Raw genomic sequence first — 22515 nt, forward strand, 5'->3', positions numbered from 1 at the left:
ACAAAGCGATTTCAACCAGCCAGGGGTGACTTTTCTTTGTTTTGGATGTCCCAGTGCCTAGCTTGTCACCCAGCAGGCAGAATTTATACCATGTGACAGTTTCATGCAAAGGGCCCATTATTCATCTCCGGTTCGGTGAATGTCGGTGAATAAAAACCTCGACTTCGTCTCGGTTTTTTATTCACTGATATTCACCTCGCGTTCGGCGGATGGTTGTTCAATGGAAGAAATGGTGTAATGGTTAGCATGCAGAACCCCCGACCCAAGGTCACTGGTTCGAGGCCTCGGCTAGCTCAGTTATTTTGCTCCATTTTGTCTCTCTTCACATCGGTGTATAAATGAGTCCCCCCGGGGATGTAATAGTGGGGATAACCCTGCCATGGAATACCGTCCCGTCCAAGGGGGAGTCGCGTTCAGAGTCATGCTACATGTACTGGGATCCGAGATAAGTTCCGGCAGTGTGATCCAAAGCGTTCCGTGTTCATTTCTTTCATAAATGTATGAACGTATAATCGGAAAAAGACCCGGGCAAAGAGTTTCCGGTGCAGGATTTGTACGCTGCTGTTCCAAAAATTGCTATTTTTGGGTTATCAGTGATTGCAAGTCATCTTTTAGCATGCCAAAAACACAGTGAAAGAGCCTGCTTCAATACGACTGTGATAATGAACTAACCTTGACTCTGTCTTTAAAGCGAACAACAAAAGGTACATGTTTCAAAATAGCCATGTTCCTGGATGTAGTGGATGACATCCCCGCTTCTATTACACCATCTGCTGTGTCTAGGTACAAACAGACCAAAGGGTTAACACACAAAAAAAGGAATATGTTCTTCATGCTCCAACATATTACTAAGACTGAAAGGGGGTCAAAATCATTGACCAGAACCAAGGACATCAAAAGAAAATTAATTAAAGGAAGCCATCAAGATGAGGAACCATTGTCCAGTTTGAAATTTAGATAGAATGTAGCGAACACAAATGACAAAACAGAGCTCCTTTGTGTGATTCAGTTGTAAGCTTTGATCTCGGAATATTGTAAGATTGAGATTACATTTTTGATACATCAATTTATAGCTATGTACTATTGTTCGCACCAGACGTTTGTTTCGTTTTATTTATTTCCATTTTTAAACGTTTCTGACTAAATTTTTGCACAGAAGTGCTAGGTGAAAGGTCCCCGTAATGTTGTCACTTTGGGCGAGACCACCACAAGAAAGCTTACGTTTTTCAAAACATAAATGAAACACAGGTTTGACTCGCGGTCGCCAATCTTCGAAACAGCCTATTTGAACCAGACAGGTTGTATTGGGTTTACTAAGGACCTTTTCATTTGACAGAACTGGGTATTTGGAAGGACAAACTCAACATGACCTTCAAATTAACACATTTCAGTCGAGGATGATATATACTCCTCCAGAGGAATGCGAGGGATTAACATGCATGTGTTCCTTCAAATTGTTGCATTTACTTTGCAAACTGACAGGTCTGACCGGCCAGTTCTCACAAAAGGAAAGCCTCGCACTAAGATCGTCTCGAGTCCATTCTAGTTGTGTTGTGGTATTACAGTGTATCCAAAAGACGAGATCGTAAATAGAAATGTGACCAGCTGGCAAATGTCACCTACCTTCTTGGTTCAGAAATCCATCAATACGCATCTGTTTAAGCAAATCAAAGAAAAGAAACCTTAGCTTAGCTATACGTTTGTTCAAAACGATGTGCATCGGTATGGAATTCAGCGTTGGTGCAGTGGTAACTACTCGCCTTCCACCAATGTGTCACGTGTTCAATTGCCTACTTACGTCCAGAAAAGCAAATCATGAGATGCAGGCCCAATTTTGATAGAGTGGTTTTTTTAATTGAGAGTCGAAAGTAATTAGCGAATTGCATTACTTCACTCAGTGATTGGTTCAAAGTTCTCGCGCCACTTTTTCAACCAATCACAATTAAGTGAAATCAAAACCAATCGTGGCTCGCGCGTGCACATTTTCCCGCGGTTTGTGTCGGCTACGTGTAATTACTTCGAGTTTTGATTGGTTTACTGGATTGTCTCCGTTCTTTTTGATTGGCCAAAGTAATTACTTTGGTTTTGGTTTTACGACACTCGATTGACACTCGCTCTATCAAACACGAATTGCACTCTTAAGGACGGTGCCTGTTCATTCAAAAGGTTTTTTTTGCGCGGTGTAAGAAAATCCGGGAAAAGCGGATCCAAAAAGAAAATCGAGGGCAACCACGCATTTTTCAAAGGTAATTCAACAATATTTGTAAAAAGCTTCAAAATACTAAACAGTGCATGACGTTCTTTTCCAAACGGAGACCCAATTATCTCTGAAAAATGCATTACCTGTGTGGGATCTATACCGACTTTATGCGAGAGCCAGTGGCCTTCAGCACAGAATTGTCGCCTGGAGTCTCGTGAGTGAAGCTGACGAACGAGACTTGTCACATCCTGTGAGAAGTTAAGTTGAAATACAATCATTTAATTCTATAATAACAAAAGTAAGGTCATTTTCAAACTTCTTTTGGAGTACAAGTTCAGGCGCAACGTTCGGTGACAGACTTAATCAGTGCTTCCACGGTTGGACTGGAAAGTGCATGCCATAGAGGCAACTTGCATTTAAAAAGCTTTCCCGTACCAGCCTCGACTCCATGCTCGTTCCCAGTCAACCACAACAACACAATAAGGTCTATTGGTACAACTTTTTATCTGAATGAAAACAACTTTTCGACTATCACTCGATTTTTTAAGGAGGCTGGAATGAGCTTGGAAATGGATTGTCGTGAAACTCGCGCTGGAAAAGAACCCTAACCACACTGCGTAGACATATAAGTTTGATCTAACTGAAGAGGAAAACCAAAAAACACGAGCGATCCTGGATGTAAACAGCTAACAACAAAAGCTTAAGATATTTGTAAATGATAATAAAAAAAATTATAAATAAATAAAAAAATCGACGGAATGAAATTTAATAAAGTTCATGGTTCATGTTGATTTCCCTGATAGTCACTCAAAGACAATAAAGTCTTAAAAGGGAGAAGCGGTCCTCGCACACAACGGGACAATTTAAGCAATTGTCCCTAATAGACACGTAAAAAATTCACGCGGCTTCAATTAACGGGATTCGAACCCATGACCTCTGCAATCGAGGCACAATGCTCTACAAGCTGAGCTACGAAGCCACTCAGTTCGGAGCAGGTCAGTTTGAATCCCGTTGAAGCCACCTGAATTTTTCAGGTCTTTGTAAGACACAATAGACCATTTTCGAGTTCTCACGGCTGGACTGGATCTAGCATGAAATGGAGGCTAATGCGGTCAAATCTTTTCAAATGCAGATTAATTTGGCCACATTAGCCTCCATTCCATGCTAGATCCAGTCCAGCTGTGAGAATTCGAAAATGGTCTATTGCTTGGAAAACCTTAAATAACAATGACCACAACCAGGTTTTCTGAGCCTGCGAGACTGAGCACCACCAGCAAACCATTGTTTTAACGAAAACCGCTGGTCAGCAACCTGGTTCTGGTCATTGCTGTCTAAGGTCTTCCCTATTGCTTAAACACGAAGACGCACTATAAAAGGCCTGGTGCCTTAGGCTCGCGCAAATGATTTACCAATCAACCGTGGATGTAACCAAGCTCGGTGATAATTTGTGCAATAAAAAGGCCCCTTACGACAATGTGTCCGTAATATGTCATAAAATGTTTTATTATATCTCTCAGATAGTATGCGCGCTGTGATTGGCTAAATTAGCGGGCCTTTTCTACAGTACGGCCCGCTGTACACCTCGCTAAATTTAAAATTTCGATAAAACATTATCTAGCAAGTTTTTCACGTCATAAATTCTGTTATTATATGTAAACTTGTAAAAGTGTTTGAATCGGCTTGCAAGCAACTATTTCAAACAGCCAAGAAGATTCAGTTTTTCGGAGTTGACACGGTATTCTTTGAGGCAGTTGAACCTTCCGCTTGACTTCGACTAGTTTCCTTGCCCGCGCGCCGGATTAACCTCAGGGATATAATAAATAAATATCTGACTAACCACGTTTTCTCGGCCCGTAATGTAAGTTACGGATCCTCGTTTTTTCCTCGCTGATTTATGGCCCAAGCGCGAAAAATCAACGGGAAAAAGCTCGGTCCGTAACTTACAGTACGGAACTCGAACTCGTTGTCTTTTTAATCACCAGTCCTATTTTCTTGGGAGGCGCAGTGGTCTCATGGTTAGTGTTCTCGACTCCGGATCGAGTGGTCTAGGGTCAGGTCCTGGCCGGGGACATTGTGTAGCGTTCTTAGGCAAGACACTTTACTCCCACGGTGCCTCTCTCCACCCAGGTGTATAAATGGGTACCGGCGAAATGCTGGGGGTAACCCTGCGATGGACTGGCATCCCATCCAGGGGGGAGTAAAAATACTCTTAGCTGCTTCATGCCACAGGAACCGGGATAAGCTCCGGCTCTGATGGGCCACTTAACTCGTAAACAGACTTTTACCTATTTTTCTCAGGCTAGAAATAAGTTCTAGGCTTCTGTCTTTGTGTTGCTGTTTGTTGATCACCATTTTGGATAATTTCATCAGTTGTGCTTGAATCAATTCGAACAAAAGCAGAGCGTCAAGCCACCTCTTTTATAGTGCGTCTTCGTGTTTAAATTGTCCAGAAAAGTGCAACGAGGACCACCTCTCCCTTTCATCTATAACCCGCACTTCAGATATACACATTTATGTCAAACCTTTAAGAGTTTAATCCACTTTTGTTTGGGATAAAACTCGTCCTTTTGTAGCATTGCCGATTTGGCTCCAACACTTTTCATGGCGGCCAGATATTGTCCCGTAAACGTTGGACTTGTTTCGGGGTAAATAATCTGGATTATTCCAATGGCGACATTGCATAGCACTGAAGACATTCGCTCCATTTCACTGAGAGAGAAGGGCAAAAAGGAATTCCTTTGCCCTGGAGAGAAAGCAAATATATTCAGTTACTAAAATGATGTATGTGTAGAAGGAATTACTCGCCCATAGGCGAAAAAACCCAAGAGAAAAGGAAAGGAAAGGAACTTTATTCAAGTGTCTAGTCGTTCTAGCGCTGGAGCACTAATTGGGGACACTGTAAACTGAAATTAACAATTAACGCAGATCAAGTCAAATGTTGGTTTTTGAGGAGAGGGGAAACCGGAGTATCTGGAGAAAACCTCTCGGTGCAGAGTAGAGAACCAAGAAACTCAACCCACATATGACACCGGATGTGGGAATCGAACCCGGGCCACATTGGTGGGAGGCGAGTGCTCTCGAGACTGCGCCATCCGTGCACCCCCAATGTGCTTCAGATAAGCGTTCATCGCCTTTCAATTGCTAGTTTTGAACTTCTTCCTGTAAGATACCCCACACAATATGTCCAGGCCCCAGTTGGTCGAAGGGTAGATAGCGCTATCCACTGGATTAATCACCATCCACTGGATAACTCAATTGGTTTTGATAGAGTTTATCCGCTGGAGAATGATTTATCCAGTGGATATCGTTATCCACCTTTTGAACAACCGAGGCCTGAAATACAAGTAATCACATGCAAGCGGATTTCTATAAGCGTCACGAAGTGTCCCCTTGCTCTTCTCCCCAACTTCAATATCACCCGTGTCCATTCTCGTCACCAGAGCCTCGGATCGATCCAAGGCTCTGTGAAACTCTATGAAGGAGAAAATGCGCCGTAGGGTTCTTTTATCCAAAACTTGGCTATTTGAACCTTACGGCGCCTGCTCACTCATCGTGCTACCATGAATGCACCAATTAGAGACGCTGTTGAATGTTCATCACGAAAAACAATGAGAAGACACTTTTGTTTCAGGGTTCCCCAGAGCTCTTCTCTTCCTCAGTCAAGAGAAGACCTATGGGGTCCAGATTGACTTCCATGGGTAGTCATTTCTCATTGAAGACTTGTCATTAGCTAAAAAGGTCTGGTTTCGCGGAAAAATTAATCTAAAAACAACTCGGTCTGTTAAAATACAATGAAATGTACGCTCCTAGTCATCGCCATCATCATCGTCATTATTTTATTTTAAAAGGAGTCTTCATTTACTAAAAAACTACAATTCTCGACAAAATTGTTGACAAATTGATCTTTTTAACCCCCTATTCCGTCATTTTTAACTCTTTCGCCCCTGCTAGGTTACCCAATTCGCCCTCCTTCCCCCAAACAAGGTTGTGTCGTAATTCCTGTGATCTTTGGGGCTACAAACAGGCAACATAAAAACTGCTGCACAGACATAATGTGTCAACACATTTGACGCTGATTGTAGTTGCAATGAAGAGAACCTATACATGAGAGAGCCTATGCTTTACCTTCTTCTCCATAGAACTCGTTGTCGTGAACAGAAAATAGCGCGTTGCTCAACAAGGAAGACAATAAAGACAGTAATGGAGTGATGAGTTCAGCTTCTTGGGTCGAGAGATTGGTCCCACGGGATATCAGATCTATTAAGGCGATTTGTTTCCTGTAGAGCGAACATTGAATTACATGTATGTTTGTCTTCTTCAGGTAAGTCACCAAATTTTCTTTAAGACCTGGAAGATGTATTCAACTCAATATCGTTGCTTTGTAATGATGAAAGCGAAGGTCCTAAAATTTAATTGACCACAGACGTGACCTCAAGCACTCAAATTTAAAATTGTCTCTACGATTTATGGCTTCAACTGCGTTGAGGAGGGAAGATATCGTTGACGTGACCAATTGTCATTAATGTACCAACCAGAAATTCGTTGGCTTCTTTTGTTCCTGTGGTTGACAAATTTGAATAATAAAAGCGATGTTTGTGACAGATATCTTCCCTACGGGGATTTTAAGATCTACGACGCCGAGGTGGACGAAAACATAATCTCAAAATAGAACTTTGCAATACTGTACGTTTTTTTTTCCGATTATTCCATGTTGTTCATGTCCTGCAACGTGGGCGAAGTATCTTATAAAATATATATTGGTACAAGTGGTTTCAGAATAAAAATAGAGAAAGTCGTCAAAACCTCAAATTTGGTGATTTCACATCGTTGTTCTAGAGAGTACCACACGAACTTGTGCTAAAATGCGTGCCGCACGTGCAGCACGATTATTTTTCCTGTTTTAAGCAATGATATTGTTGCTTTGTGGCATTCTCGATGACGAATGCGTCGTAGATCTTAAAGGTCCCTATTAAAAGCATGAAACCATGGCGGCTACGGCAAAGTCGTTATACAAACTATAAATTGGTTTAAGAGAAACATGTTTTTAGCGTATTTGTTTCCAATACTCTGAAAAACAACAACGTGAAATTACTACATTAAAGAAGCTGACGAAAACAAGAGCGTGCAATTTTGAATTGTTAATTTCTTATCTTTGCTAAAGTCGTTCGTACAGTACTATGCTAGTTAGAGGATAGTTCGACTACATTGTGTAACTTGAAAACGACTGAACAATGTGAAAAGAAAACCTTACGATAGCACAAACGTTCTTGTCAGCTGAGTTTGTCGCTGTTGTTGTGCTTAAAGCACAGGTAAGCCAGGCTCACTGTGTACTGTGTTTGCCACATCGGTAAATATAGAGAACATATAAGGCGACGTTTAGGTCTGGAAATTTGCGGCCAGAAAGCGTTGACCTCGCAAAGTGTCCAATTCAAAATGGCACTGAACTCGGGACGCCTGGTGATGAGTATAGTAAGTCCCCCTGGAGGGAGGGCAGTCCCAGATTGCTCAGCGAGTTTTGTTTTTAGCAATTTGGGACTCCCCTCCCTCCAGAACATATTATACTCGTCACCATGAGTCCAGAGTTCATTGCCATTTTGAATTGGACACTGCGAGAACAACGCTTTCTCGCCGCCATTTTCGCAGGTTAACTTACAACTTTTACGGAGTCTGGTGGCTTCGTGTTGCTACCTGGAAATGCTTCAGTGGATTTAAGGTTTAGAGAAATTCATGTTCCACGAGCCAGGAGTGTTTATTTAGCGACTGGATTCGATTTTCACGAAAAAAATCGTGCTTGTTTTGGGTCGATCGGAGTCCCTACGCTGGCTTCCGTCTCCTACCTTGTCACTATACTATGAAGGAAGGTGAACGGGGACAATTTTTCCCAAAACTTCGTGTACGTATTAAAGACAACAACAGCTCACCACATGGTAAGTCTCATCGATTTTTATCTCCATTTTCTTGCAAATTTCTAGACCTAAACTTCGCCTTATATGTTCTCTATATTTACCTATGTGGCACACACAGTGAGCCTGGGTTACCTGTGGTGTGATGAACTAAGGATAACTCACCCTGTGTTCGTGAATACAGTAACAAACTGGACATTGCGCCAAAGTTCTCGTACAAAAACTGGATTCAAAGCTAAAGTGTACAGAACCCTGTAAAATTAAAAAGGAAGCTATCTTATTTTCTATGTGTTACATCTCTAAGCATGTACTTATTATAAACCCAGTTTCGCTTATAAACACAGTGAATAGGCCATTTCGAAGTTCATGTGTCTCCTCTTCAAAGCGAATCTGAAGCCTGGTTCGCACTTGTGCGACAAGCACAAGCAGTCAAGCATAAGCATAAGAAAAATCGTGTGGGGACGGGCGTAAAATAGGCAAAAACACAAGCACAAGAAAAGGAAAAGTACGCTTATCTCAAGCTTGTGTTTATTTCACAATTGGGAACCGGCGTGAGTTAAGCATAAGCTTAAACACGACGATTCGCGCGCCATTTTGAATCTTACTGGTTCTTCTCCGACGTTACTATGATTGCGTCTGCCAAATTTTCCTCGGCTTGTTTCACTGTGTGAACGTCGCTAAACTCATGTTTGTGTTCACGCTTGTGCTTATCGCACAAGTGGGAACCGGACTTAAGTGTGAAGTTTTTCTTACATGTATGAAAATTAGTTTTCATTCACATGTAAAGTAGAACTAATTACTATCACAAAAACTTCGCACGGCTTAGACTCGCTTTGAAGAGGAGGCAGACATGAACTAGGAAATGGCCTATTCATGTGACAACACCCCGATAAGTTTCAATGGTCAAAATTTGTGGTAATATGCAAGTTAAACACATATGGCAAACCTGGTCTTGTGTATCGGCAATCTGCTCTCTGACATCAAGAAATGACAAATGTTGCAAAGAGCTGTTATGACTTCTGACTCAGGGATCATTTGTGGCCTGAAATATTAGCCAGGTAAGAAATAAATGCTCAAATGGTAACTGAAGACCAACAAATAACCACAGGTCACAAATTAAGAATACTAATGTATCAAATCATGTAGATACCATTTAAACTATTCCTGAGTATCTACAAAGGTCGTTTATGATTGTTGATGTAGAGTTACCTCATCAAAAGCGATTCCAAAGTTTTGACATGTTCTTTAGAATCAATAACATCCAAGCATTTTTCCTTCAGTTTTTCTAAGGCAGGCTGCGGAAAAGCGAATACAAATTGTGGTCAGTTGAAGTGCGGTAACTCACCGTAACTGACTCGATATTACTGCGGCAAATTCTGGCATTGGTAATCCTAGCTCTGGCAATTCAAACGCTCGAATTAAAAAAAAAATTACGACAGACTACGTTCCTAAGTCTTTGCAAACACTGTCAGTGGATCCTTTAACAGCACATAAAGATTCGGAAACTGAAAGATGCTATATGTCGGCAAGAAAGGCCAACGCAAATTATCTCCTTCAACTGAGTGATAGAGCATGAAATTTAAACTAGTTATCGGAAGTTTATAGGTTTGAATCCTGTCAGGACAACTCGGATTTTCATCCGCGTTTTAAAATACCCGAGTCATCACTACATCATACACTTACACCAGCCTGGAGGGAATCTGTTTCCATTTCTGAATCACTGTCGCTGTCTTCACCATCAGAATTTACAGAAACTAGTATCACAAGATGAATAAAAGCAAACTGATAGTAAATTAATCATAGATAATACTTGACAAAAGGAGTCTTAAAGGGGCACTGTCATGCTTAATTCGCTGTTTTTAGGTCAAAAATGGGTAAACATCTAAATTAGCACTTCAGCTCACAAGTACAACATTCCTGACAACTCAATAGCAAGATATGAAACACCTTCAAATTAACAAACTTCGAAAATGATATATTATATTCTGATGACTCTGATAAGTGCGCAGCGGTTGCTCAGTTGGCCGGACCAACACTCAGGGTGTTTAAATAACTAAAGAGAAAGCACTGCCTTTGTAACTAAATCTGCAAATGGTTAGACTTCCAAGTCTTCTCGGATAAGGACGATAAGCCGGAGGTCTTGTTTCCCAGCCTTTGTTCATTAGGGAGCTTAACCCTTTCACTCCTGTGGGGTTCCCCATTGACGAGTAAAATCGTCTGGCGTTAGACAGAGTAAAAACTATAAGTGTCACTCTTGTGAGTGAAAGGGTTAGGCACGCGCATTTTTGAGATGCGGAAGGCAACTAGAAGAGAACATTTCGCGTGCCAGGACAGCGGACCGGTGTCTCCAAAATTCTTAAACTAATTGTGCCTAAAAGAGAAACGATACTTGGCAATGTAAATGTGGTTGTGTGAAGACAAGTTAAAAGGGAAAACAGCTCACTTCCGGTTTCCGTCCGCGTCTTAAAAACGCGCGTGTTTAAGTTCCCTAACTCTGTGGTTTGCCCAAGATCCCACACACTATTCGAAAAGAGTAGGGCACAGAGTTCCCGGTGTTCTGGTCTGACCTTTTCAGCATGTGGTCGGCTTGGCAGGATTACTTTGAACGGCTTCTGTGTGAATGAGACCGTGCCGCAATTGTGTAAAACAGCCAGAAGTCAGGCTACTTAATATGCAAGTGTTGGAGTCTCACCACCCAACCAACCAGAAGAATGCGAGGGATTATCATGCCAGCGTTCCTTCAAGCTGTTGCAATTTCCTTGCAAACTGACTGGTCTGGCCGGCCAGTTCTGACAAAAGGAAAGCGCCCTAAGACATTTAGTCTCAACGAGAGGCCAAATAGAAACCAAATGGCATCCCGTAAACGTAATGGTTTCTTTAGGTATTAGTCTACGATCTGGCAGTCTGATGCTTTCCTTTTCTTTACCCTACGAAACATATCAACGCCAGTCACCTGGATGTGGCAACTGCATTAACAGGATCTGCAGCACTTGTATGTAGGTCTTAAGAACAACAAGATCAGACGATGGACCTGGAGAAAGAAAAGAACCGCAAAGAAGTCACATCATCGTTTGTCCATAGTTAAGCCATCTTTAAAGTTGGTTGAACTAAAACGAAGTCAGCATGGTTTGGGCATCATCCAGTTAGTACCTTGGAACGTAGAGGCTTCAAATAAAATAGTGTACTCTTCCAGACTTTCAGTTTACTTAATCATCAAGTATCCTCTCTACCAGTACAATGTATCTTAAATAGTTGCACTATTTATGGGGAAAAAAAGCTACTCCTGTAAATCAATAAATGATTCTCAATAAATTTGCAAGGACTCCCAAGTGTTTTCGCGAAAAGAAAAATTAATCACTTATAAATAACCTATCGAGCTTCCTGAGAGATAATACGCCCTTGTCCTGAGACGCTGCAATAACCACAACCGCTTCAGGTTTTGCAAAACTGACAAAAGAGCTGGAGCAGGAGTGACGCAGTGGTGAGAGCACTCGCCTCCCACCAATGTGGCTCCAGTTCGATTCCCGGTCCCGATGTCATATGTGGGTTGAGTTTATTATTGGTTCTCTCCTTGCTCCGAGAGGTTTTTCTCCGTGTACTCCGGTTTTCCCCTCTCCTCAAAAACCAACTCTGCCAAATTTCAATTCGATCCGGAATGCACAGGCACATGTTGAAACAAGCTCCTGAGCGCTCTTAAGGTGTTCCGTGGGTAAACAAACAAATTCCAACAAATTCCAATTCCAAATATGGAATTTGTTAGTTTCCTACACCGAGCCAGCCCGAGGTTATCCAAGCCATACATCCTTCAGCGCGAAGAAGTTACTATTCCTCCATCACCCGATACATTACCTAAGTGTTTATCGACAAATGCCAACACGCCAAACAGCAGCCAAGGAGATGGAGTCAGTCTGCCGTTGCTGTCCCCTGAACTCCCACCTCTTAACAACATCAGGAGGGTATCCAATAAGCAATCAAACGGAAACTGCGCCGATGGTTCCGCTAAAGAAGGTAGCAGAAAGCACGTAATCTGTTCTGTCATTTCAGGACATAGTATGTCTGATATCAGTGCGAGTAAGACCTCATGTCTGAAAAGCAAAACAATTTAAAATAAGGAAAAATGTAATTAATTATAAGTGATTATCGTTAAATGGCCAGAACGCTTTTTCAATTGGGTGTAGAAATAAATTTCGAGCTTGATTTGGCTTCTGATTAATTCACTTTATAGACTGCGGGTGACTGGCTGAAAAAAAATCACTTTCTTAGCCAATCAGAAGCTTAAAACAAACCACCTTAACTTACAATGTCCTGTGCTAAGCGTCAGAGTGCATGCAATTATGTACAGTACTTTGAGTTGTGATTGGGTAATATAATTATTACACGTGTCTGTTGTGATTGATTACTTGAAAAAAAGAAGGATACCGCTCAAAGTAAGCAATGCAATCGCTCATTTGAAGTTTTCTTAAGAAAAGAAAGTTGTGGCTTTATTAAAGGCGAAATTCCACCAAGCCTTAGCATTTGTACATGCAGTGAGCATTTCCGTGGGGCAAAATGCAAGATTTGGGATGCTTTGACGACACAAAAAAATAGGGCGAAAGAATTAATAAAAAGGGGGGAGGGGAAGGGAAACATGAATTAACTACTTCTGGAACAATGGCTATACTGTCTGCACGCAAAGGAACAGAGCATACATACCTTTGATTCACATGCAACATGTTTTCTCCTTCCATGCTCATCTGAGTGCTAAGCTGTAGAGGGCTCATCACCAGGTCTCTAATGGCAGCAGCCAGGGGAGTTGGAGGAACAGAAGACTGTTCAAGGCTTGAGGGCACACGGGCATTCAACAGAGCTCGCAAATACCTGAAATATCCTGACATACACATAATTGCACATGCAGAAGTTATCGCAGCTCACGTAACGTTAATAAAATAATCTTTATATTCTCCATTCTGTACTTCAAATATCATGTCTACCCTACATAAACTTGACGTCTTTAATACAATTACTGTATCATAGGCATTATGAATCCTTATATAGAATGCCGAGAGGTTGAATTACATAAAGAGGAAACAACGGTTAAAGGATTGTACTTCTTTTGTACAGCAGTATTTCAGAGCCTACTGTGGCACTATCCTTTTTACCTCTGTCAGCTCTACATACACCGTTTACAAATGAAGAAAAGTTTGTGGTTCATTAGATGCTTGATGATTTTGCACGAGGTATTTACATAGATCTATATCTACATGTACGTCCACTCAGAAACTACACTGAGTATGTGTCCCCTGAAAGGCCCACGTTCAACTGACAGGCATTGCGTGCCGTGGAACAATTTTCATATATGAAAATCCCACCAAAGCTGAAATCCATGCAATCATATTGCCAGGATAAGCAATGCGAATTTCCATCACAAATTAAAACAAACGGTCGAAAAGCCTATTGGTTGAAGGTGGGCATTTAAATTACAAGCCTTCAGCACATGCTCACCATTTCTGGTCAAATGCACAGTTACCATAGCTGCATCTTTTCTATTTCCAGTTGGATCAGCAGGATTGTAAAATGAATCATGACTGGTAAACACTTCTAACATTCGCAGCTGTATAGCAACTGGTTTGGAATCATTTAACGAGGACTCTAAGGATCTATGAAAACAGTAAAATTGACAAACACTTGGAAATTCATTTCAAAATGCATTTAGCTCATATACAGTAACATTCCCCTATACTCTAAAGATATAGTACACATTGTAAGTTGCGACACAATTCTTGAGATATTGAAGGTACATGTACTCAGCTGGATTATTATTAACGTATTTATTCAATTAAGCGCCCAGGGCGCTTATTTAATTTTTGGACTTTCGGGTGGGCGCTTATTTGAGGCTGGGTGCTTATTAAATTTCACCATTTTCAGTTAGTAAAAAGTTTCTTTTGTAACAAAACAAGACAAAATATTAAAGCATATAAATTGTAACTGTTCATTGTTCGGTTTACGTATGCCCAGGACTAATAACTCCTTGTTTGGTCTTCGCAGAGATCTCTTTAGCTATAATCGTAATTCTCAATCACTCAGCTCCATAAGTGAGCTTTCTGCTGCTGCTTCCTCGACATCAACAGCGTAACGTCAGCAAATGGGTCAGTTGCGCGACAAGTTGTTAGGGCTTACTGGTGTATGCCAGGTGATCTTGTCCTTGGGGGTGGGCGCTTATTCGAGGCTGGTCGCTTATTCGATGTCTAAACCAGCCAGACTTAGTATTTTACTCTGTCTAATGCCAGATGATTTTACTCATCAATGGGGAATCCCTGGGAGTCAATGTGCTAATCGAATAAATACAGTATGTCTGTTTAATAATGAGATGCTCAAATTGTACATCCATTCATTAGAAGTCCATATTTCAAGAGGCAAGGCGCGAAGATCAATAATTTTGAATGACTACACATGTACTCAAAAACTACGGCGTACATGTATGCAACACTCACAGCTGTACAGCAACTGGTTTGGAATTGTTTAATGAAGATTCAAAGGATCTACAGTATGACAAATTGCCATAAACTATTGGAATTCCATATGCATTAGGTACCCAGCTCATATACAGTAAGATTCCCCTATACTCTTTTGTGACACAAACCCTAAGATATTGAAGATCTATATAGTCAGCTGGATTATTATTATGTCTATTACTAGCAGGGTTCGTGCTGGATTTTGTCTATAAAATTCCAGGAGTAGGCTGTATTCAAGGAGTTTTCAAGAACCAGAAATTGAATCTTCAAGGAGTTCTTCTAAGAAGATTTCTATGCCATACAAAGTGTTTCAGTGTTTTCTTTGCTATGGTAACTGTACATTTTAATTTTTGGTTTTATGTTTCCCATAAAAGTCAATTTTGGCCTCAATTTTTGAAATGTCTCTTTACCTACTGTAGCAGGGTGCAATCTCAACAATTTTCACCCAAACAAAATTCAAGGAGTTTCCAAGCAGTTTTCCACAAAACCATTCTTTTCAAGGGCTCTTCAAGCACCCTTGAAGTCCAAAATTAAATTCCAGGGCTTTTCAAGCCCATATTTCGAGGACAAGGCTCAAAGATCAAGAATTTTGAATCATGAGTCAGGTTAACAGCCTCTACATCCACTCAAAAGTGGAAAGCACGGTGGCCTCGTGGTTAGTGCGCTCGACTCCGGATCGAGTGGTCCGGGTTCGGGGCCTGGCCGGGGACATTGTGTTGTGTTCTTGGGCAAGACACTTTCCTCTCACTGTGCCTCTCTCCACCCAGGTGTATCAATGGGTACCGGCGTAATGATGGGGGTAACCCTGCGATGGACTAGCATCCCATCCAGGGGGTAGTATAAATACTCCTAGTCCCTTCATGCTATGGAAACCGGAGGTTAGAGCCGGCCTGATGGGCCTTCCTAGGCTCGTAACAGAGACTTTACCTTTAGCATCCACTCAAAAACTACAGCATACATGTACATGTATACCCCCCTTAAAAGAAAATTAAAAGGTGAAAACACCAATAAATTGAGAATCCAAAATCAATCATGGAAGAATGAAAATCAGAAATTAAAATTGAAAATGGAAAATACAACTCAAAAGTAGAAAACTAAGAGTTGAAAATTGAGACTCCTGAGATCAGAGATTGGTAAGGACTGGGTCAAAGGAACTGACACCACTTTTTAATGCTTCCCGGAGAGAGGTTTTATGGTAAAAAAAAAATTCTTGAAGGAAGAACAAAAAAAAAAAAGTCAGATTAAAAACTACAGAACTATCAAATTTTGGAAGACTAAAATAATTTGCTCGAAATACATGTAAGTAATTATTTACAATGAACAAAAGAGGGGGTCATGGCCTGTACCTGCTACAAATCAACAAAAGGCATTTGATCTGGTGAAGCCAGCTTGTATGATCTTCTATTTGCAACTGAAGTACAATGTTACGGTTCTTGAGTAGGAACTGACACATCCAAATCTTTAAAAGAGGTTCACAAATTAAAAGAAATACAAATAAATAGTTTTTATACACCTTATTCCAAAATGGTCACCATTTTAGCATTCTTTTGTTTCCTTGCAAATCTAAAATGGTGGCCATTTTGGAACAAGGTGTATTCTCATCATCATGGTTGCTTAATTAATAGTAGAACAGTAATGATAATAGCAATAATAGTAATCATCATCATTATCATCATTTGGTACCTTTATTAATAATAAGCAATAATAATAATAATAATAATAATAATAATAATAATAATAATAATTATAATCATAAGTCAGTAGAAAGTCATTCACGTACTGTACATTATTGTTACCATTACTAGCACACTGCCATGCAGTACAAGTTTTGTCACAACATTACACTTTTGTATGAATTGTACATACAATAATCCAATGTAATAATACAAACAAAAGTATTTTGTTACCAGTCTCTCTGTGTCTTTTGAGTGGGAATAAAAGAAGAGAAGACTTCTCAGCAGATTTCTAACATCAGAACTTGATGCTACAATAGATTTGGTCTTTTCTATTGCATGGATTGTTTCATCAAACGATTGTCTCTGAAGGTCATACTATAACAAGAATGAAAGAAATTTGCAATGCAACACATTACATGTAAATATTGATTGGATTTGCTAACAGTTTTAGTGCAATCTTTTAGCTGGAACATCCTGCATTCTAAAAAAATGAAAGGAGGGAAGAAAGAAAGGATGGAGGTAGGGAGGAAGAAATGAAGGAGGGAGGAAAGGAGGGAGGAAGGAGGAAGGGGGAAGGAAGGAGGGAGGGAGGGAGGGAAGAAAGGAGGAAGGGAGGAAGGAAGGAAAGAATAAAGGAAGGAGGGAGGTACAGAGAAAGGAGGGAGGGAGAAGGAAGGAAGGAAGGAAGGAAGGAGGGAAGGACGGAAGGAAGGAAGGAAGGAAGGAAAGAAAACAAGGAAGGAGGGAGGGAGGATGGGAGGATGGAAGGAGGGAGAGAGGAAGGGAAGAAGGATGGAAGGAAGGAAGGGAGGGAAGAAGGAAGGAAGGAGGGAGGGAGGAAGGACGGAAGAAAGGAAGGAAGAAAGGGAAGAAGGAAAGAGAGAGGAAGGAAGGAAGGAAGGACGGAGGAAGGGAGGGAGGAAAGAAGGAAGGAAGGAAGGGAAGAAGGAAGGAAGGAGGGAGGAAGGAAGGAAGGAAGGAAGGAAGGAGGGAGGGAGGAAAGAAGAGAGGGAGGAAAGAAGGAGGGAGGAAGGAAGAAAGGCAGGAATGGACAATGAACACTAAGTGCTGACAGTAAGTGTTTTTGAGCAGTATTCATGTAGAAGTTCTATCAGATATTCTCAGTTTGACCTAAATTAACAACACTGCAGCTACAGTACAGTACCTGCTGATGCCGCACATGTTCTGCACGTAAGAAAGACTGGATTTTGAGAGCACTTGCATTTTGTCTTCTTAGTTCCTAGGAGTATAACAACATGTCAGGATTGAAAAAATTCTGCAGTTCTTACCTACATGTACTGTGAAGTTTCTTTTTTATGCAGTACATGTACAGCTGTACATCATAAATTTTCTTGCAAACAGTATTCATAAGACCAAAATGCAACTATCAATCAGTGGACGTGTCAATCCTTTGTAAAGTACATGTAAACTACATGTAATCATTGCACGGGCTACATGTATGTACACTGTATTTTAAAGTCCCCAGTTGCTGAAAAGCTGAATAAGTCAATCTGACAGTCTCACATTCTGTCAAAGAGAATCAGTATGCGCATTCTAAGCATATCCAACATATACCTTGGTGAATGTTTTTCCTGACAACTATCATATGAGTTATTGAATAGTGACTTTAATCCACAGGACAAAGCAATCCAGCCTTTAAACGATTGCATCTGATTTATTTGCTTCCCAGGAAGACTGTTCCAGATCCTAGAAATGTGGGTTCCCTACTACAGCAAGAGGTTGTGCAATATACGAGCCAGTGAGCAACGCGAGTCAATAATTGCGAGCCATGTGAACCACCCAGTTATTTAAACCTAACTGTTTTAAAAAGGGTGCTTAGACATAAATGCGAGACTCGCATGACTTCCATGGCTCGCTGGCAATTATCTGTTACAACCACGACAGCAAGCAGCCTGGGAATGACAAATTAAGAGCTGTCTCCCCTTACATTGTATTATAATTTATAGTCATGCGAAAACACTACTTCATTGATCCAAAAATTAACATAAGATTCATAAAGGTCATGGAAACAAACGTTTTATTAATTATTATTGATGACAGTTTGTACAATGTATATCTGATACGGCTTTTCCTTCTTTTGATGAAGGAAGCATTTTGTTCAATTTCTCCATTCAAATGAAAAACACAATTGCATTAAATAATATTAAGTAGTTTCACAGGCAGCCCAAGTTCAGTATACAATTTATAGCCTTTGTGTATTACATGTATTCTCATCAGTTTATAACAAGTAATACAACACTACCTCTACTTTGTATACATAACTGAATTGCAAAGATACAGGAATTACCAAAAGCATCAATAATACAGTATTACTGTCAGTACCTCTCTTTTTTGTCGTTCTGCCTGAGTTCTTTGAATCAGGGAAGTCCTTTGCTCCTATTAACAAACCAATAATAATAATAATTTATTATTATTATTATTATTATTATTATTATTATTATTATTATTATTATTATTAGAGCGGTTTTCAAATGAGTGCCGTAAAACCAAAACCAAAGTAATCCAGTAAACCAATCAAAACTCGAAGTAATTACACCAAGCCGACAAAAAGCGTGGCAAAATGTGCACACGCAAGCCACGATTGGTTTTGGTTTCACTTCTGATTGGTTGAAAAACTGGCGCGAGAACTTTGAACCAATCACTGAATGAAGTAATGCAAAACCACAGTAATTCGCTAACTACGTACCTTCAACACTCAATTGAAAACCGCTCTATTAATTATTATTATTATGTAATTATTATTACTATTGCATTATTATTCATAAACTATTATTATTAATAATCATTATTATAATTCATGTCTAATCTCTATTACTGCAAAAGACCTTTTTCCCCCTTGAAGGAACTTCAAAGTGTCATAAGTTCTCTTTGATATCTCAATCCCTCTCAACAAAAGGGAACAAATGTGAGAATCTGTAATCAAGGCTGTTGCCTAACAGGAGCCCGGTAGCCTGGGGCTCCCAAAGAATAGCTCTGGGCGCCTTAATTTTTCACAGCAACACCTTTCACTTCATATGTTGGGCTCCTAAGTTCTCAGCATTTAGCTCTGAGGGCCCCTTTAAAATTTTCTTAGGCAGCAGCCTTGGTAATGAACACTGAAGTTCAAGGGAAAAAATGAAGGTGATGGGACTAAAGAAAACAAGGATGTACCTGATTCGTTGTTTTGTTTTAACACTGCTGTACTGTGCATGTCTTCATAACTTGACTTCATAATTATAGAAGAGCCCTTCACTTAACACAGTATCATAATGGGGAAGATATCGTTGACGTCACCTATTGTCATAAATGTGCCAACCAGAGCCTCATTGGCTGACAAAACAAAGGCTCTGTTGCTGCTGTGGTTGGTAACTTGAATAAGAAAAGCAATGTTTGTAAACAGATATCTTCCCTACAATTTTTGCCCTCTACATGACTTGTACAGTACACCTGATGCTGAAGTGCAAACGAAAGGTACGGCGACTTTAAGGCCTGTCAGAATCTTACACAATTACATGTACTTGTACATATCAGAGGATTACTACTGCTGTTACATGTACATACCCATGTAATCCATCTTAAGATTAGCCCTAGTATTGGAAACAAGCCCACTTAAGGACAAAGAAAAACTCTGAGGAAGGGGTGTGATTGCACCCAGGACTAATCTGAATTAGATCAACATTGCTCTACCAGCTGTGCCTCAAGGTCAGGCAAGAGCAAGCAACTGAGATTATGAAATGTCATTTCATAGCAGAGGCCATACAGTACAATCGTGTGTTAGTGCAACAAATATTCAGAACAACTTTTTTTCAAATTTTGGCTCAGTGTAAGCACTCACATTTTAACAGAATTACATTGTACAGTAACTATCAAAGTGTAACATATGCTTTATATTCCCATGTAATAATCTGAGAGAGAATCAGCCCAGATGAAGACTCTATAACTGCTCTGTCTTTTTTAAGTTAAGTGCGTACAGTCACAGGAGGAATTCGATTTGATGTCACTGATATCTAAAGCACAAAAAATGCTTCAGAGTGTGCTGACATTCTCGTTTAACTAGAGAATAAACATCATTGTGAATGACACATGTTCGTTTTTAATGGCTTGCCAACTAACTGAAACATGGAAAAACATTAATCCTAGGTCCTCTAACCCTTGAATAAGAAGATAAATCGGCGATTTATGTTGTCAGTTTGGTCATGACTGTGTCAGCATAAAATTAAAATGTTACATCTTGAGGCTCTTTGGCGTCTGCTGACACAACTCTATATACCCAGGTGAAAATTTACCTTTTTACTTGCACCTCCCAGGGAAACAACTCTCCTGGTTTTAAATTGTCCATCGAATGAAAACATTGCGAATCAGCACGTGGAACGAAGTTGAAATAACACAATTTTCACGCTATCTAAAATAGGATGAGTCAGGCACAAAATCATGTTGTCATTGCTAAGTAACCTGGCGATCTCTGACTTTGCCTATGCAGCCAAGCCTTGGCTACCATTTTCAAACATGGCTGAAAAGTTTAGTTTGCAGCTTGCCTTTGCGCTGATTGCTTTAATAGCTGCTATATTCTATAGCGGCAAGGCGCAGTTTGTTTTTAATAAGATCAACCAGATTATCCACGGAAAGCGAGGTTGCTCTCCGATCGTAAGCATCGGACACGTTACCCTCCACTATTTTGGCCTCCGAGGACGAGCCGAGGGCATTCGGCTTATGATGGAAGACTTTGAAATACCGTACGCAGAAACCAACTACTCCCATGATACCTGGCCTGAAATTAAAAAGAAAGGAATAGAGACTGGGTTATTTACTTTTGGTCAAGGTAAATGATAAGCTTTTTTTTTTTAAGTCAAAGAAACTTTCCTTTGTATAAAATATATTTTTTATTTTATTTTAAAATAGTTTAATATGCGAACTAGCAATTGACGTTAAGGTTCCGATTTTTAAAATTATTCATGTAAATTGCAAATATTGATCCTTGATCCTCAAACGATACCGCTTTCAAAGAGACAAATTCATAGATGCCAAGTTGTAGGGAGAGGCTCGCTGGAGATTTAATCAGTTTAATGGAGCGCCTATAATCCGAGCGAGCGCCAAAGGCGCGAACTTTTCTTGGGGGTCCGGGGGCATTCCCAACCCCCCGCCCACCAGGAAAAATTTTAAATCTGAGTTCTCCTAGATCACTTTTCCTGCATTCTGAGGTAATCTAATGAAACATTTTACCAAGTCACTTCGGGTAAACAAACACAAGCAGTGAGAAAAAAAGGGCTCTTGGGTCTAGAATTTCTTGATTTCTCGTCAATTTCCCGCTGATTTCTCGTCGATTTCACGATTTCTTAGATCATGAACAGTTTTACGTTTGTGGAACTATAATTTTATGTGATATGTATTACAAAATTTGTTAACCCAAGCTCAGCTGGAGATTTTCCTTGCTCGGCTGGAGAGCTGTAGATTGAGTCTGAAAGCTGGAGACTTGGCATCTATGCTTGAAATTAAAGGTTCTTGGTATTTCAAAGTAGTCTAAGTTTTCTGCAATTAAACTTAATATTAAAGGTGCCTGTCATACATAAAGAGAATTTCAGTTAAGTAATCTGATCATGTTAAGGCCATTTATTTTACATACTATTTTTGAACTTTATGTATGCAAGCTACATGTATTAAAATGTATTTTATTATTGTTGGATGATCATACATACATACATACCGTCATATGAAACAGTGTGGAGATAAAACATACATTGTACCTTCTTCGTTCATCCAGGCTTTCTTGTGCACTGAAATTTGCATCCTTGGTGGTGTGTTGATATTCAGCTGTCGAACACCTTTGAATATGACTTTCTTCGCTTTTGCTTGAAGTCTGAACTCTGACTATTTATTAAGTCGGAAGGTTCAAATAAACATGTATGCATTGTATGTTTATCATTTCAGGTGTGAACTTTTAGCTTTTGTTTTTATGTATATCATTAAATGCGAGCCTTTTTCAATTTGTTTACGTTAACAAAAAGAGTTTGCATGCCAATTTTGTAAGGATAATTGCTCTGAAATTCATCACATCCTTTTGATAACTCCCAATTTTTTGGTGCGTCTTATAACCGAGTGTTTTCGCGTAATTTTCAGTTTGAGAACTTAGCTTCATTAATTAATTAAACTGCTAAGTTTGGGGTGCGTCTTATAACCAAGTGCGCCTTATAACCGAATAACTACGGTAATTGACCACTTCCCATAGGGGCTTTTCAGGGCCAAATTGA

At 40.1% G+C, this 22515-nt stretch overlaps 2 protein-coding genes across 2 annotated transcripts in view; one reads left to right on the forward strand and one right to left on the reverse strand.

Annotated features, from left to right (window-relative positions):
- LOC138023560 (ubiquitin-protein ligase E3C-like) overlaps nucleotides 1-20712 on the reverse strand; it is a 34172-nt gene extending 13460 nt beyond the window's left edge. Inside the window, exons 1-18 of the mRNA XM_068870564.1 lie at nucleotides 20557-20712; nucleotides 18614-18667; nucleotides 17436-17510; nucleotides 16502-16645; nucleotides 15941-16053; nucleotides 13585-13739; nucleotides 12796-12970; nucleotides 11953-12188; nucleotides 11057-11134; nucleotides 9787-9857; nucleotides 9313-9398; nucleotides 9050-9145; nucleotides 8269-8355; nucleotides 6326-6477; nucleotides 4723-4943; nucleotides 2344-2448; nucleotides 1624-1654; nucleotides 673-779 (exon numbers count right to left, since the gene is read on the reverse strand). Coding sequence (XP_068726665.1) covers nucleotides 673-779; nucleotides 1624-1654; nucleotides 2344-2448; nucleotides 4723-4943; nucleotides 6326-6477; nucleotides 8269-8355; nucleotides 9050-9145; nucleotides 9313-9398; nucleotides 9787-9857; nucleotides 11057-11134; nucleotides 11953-12188; nucleotides 12796-12970; nucleotides 13585-13739; nucleotides 15941-16053; nucleotides 16502-16645; nucleotides 17436-17510; nucleotides 18614-18667; nucleotides 20557-20622 — 2052 coding nt within the window. The 5' untranslated portion in view covers nucleotides 20623-20712. The remainder of the gene's footprint in view (nucleotides 1-672; nucleotides 780-1623; nucleotides 1655-2343; nucleotides 2449-4722; nucleotides 4944-6325; nucleotides 6478-8268; nucleotides 8356-9049; nucleotides 9146-9312; nucleotides 9399-9786; nucleotides 9858-11056; nucleotides 11135-11952; nucleotides 12189-12795; nucleotides 12971-13584; nucleotides 13740-15940; nucleotides 16054-16501; nucleotides 16646-17435; nucleotides 17511-18613; nucleotides 18668-20556) is intronic.
- A 44-nt stretch (nucleotides 20713-20756) lies between these two features.
- The window catches only part of LOC138024156 (glutathione S-transferase P-like), a 7036-nt gene continuing 5277 nt past the window's right edge, over nucleotides 20757-22515 (forward strand). Inside the window, exon 1 of the mRNA XM_068871263.1 lies at nucleotides 20757-21089. Within this exon, the coding sequence (XP_068727364.1) occupies nucleotides 20777-21089 (313 nt within the window). The 5' untranslated portion in view covers nucleotides 20757-20776. The remainder of the gene's footprint in view (nucleotides 21090-22515) is intronic.

This window comes from Montipora capricornis, chromosome 11 (genome assembly GCF_036669925.1).
Source record: "Montipora capricornis isolate CH-2021 chromosome 11, ASM3666992v2, whole genome shotgun sequence".
NCBI classification, from domain to species: Eukaryota; Metazoa; Cnidaria; class Anthozoa; order Scleractinia; family Acroporidae; genus Montipora; species Montipora capricornis.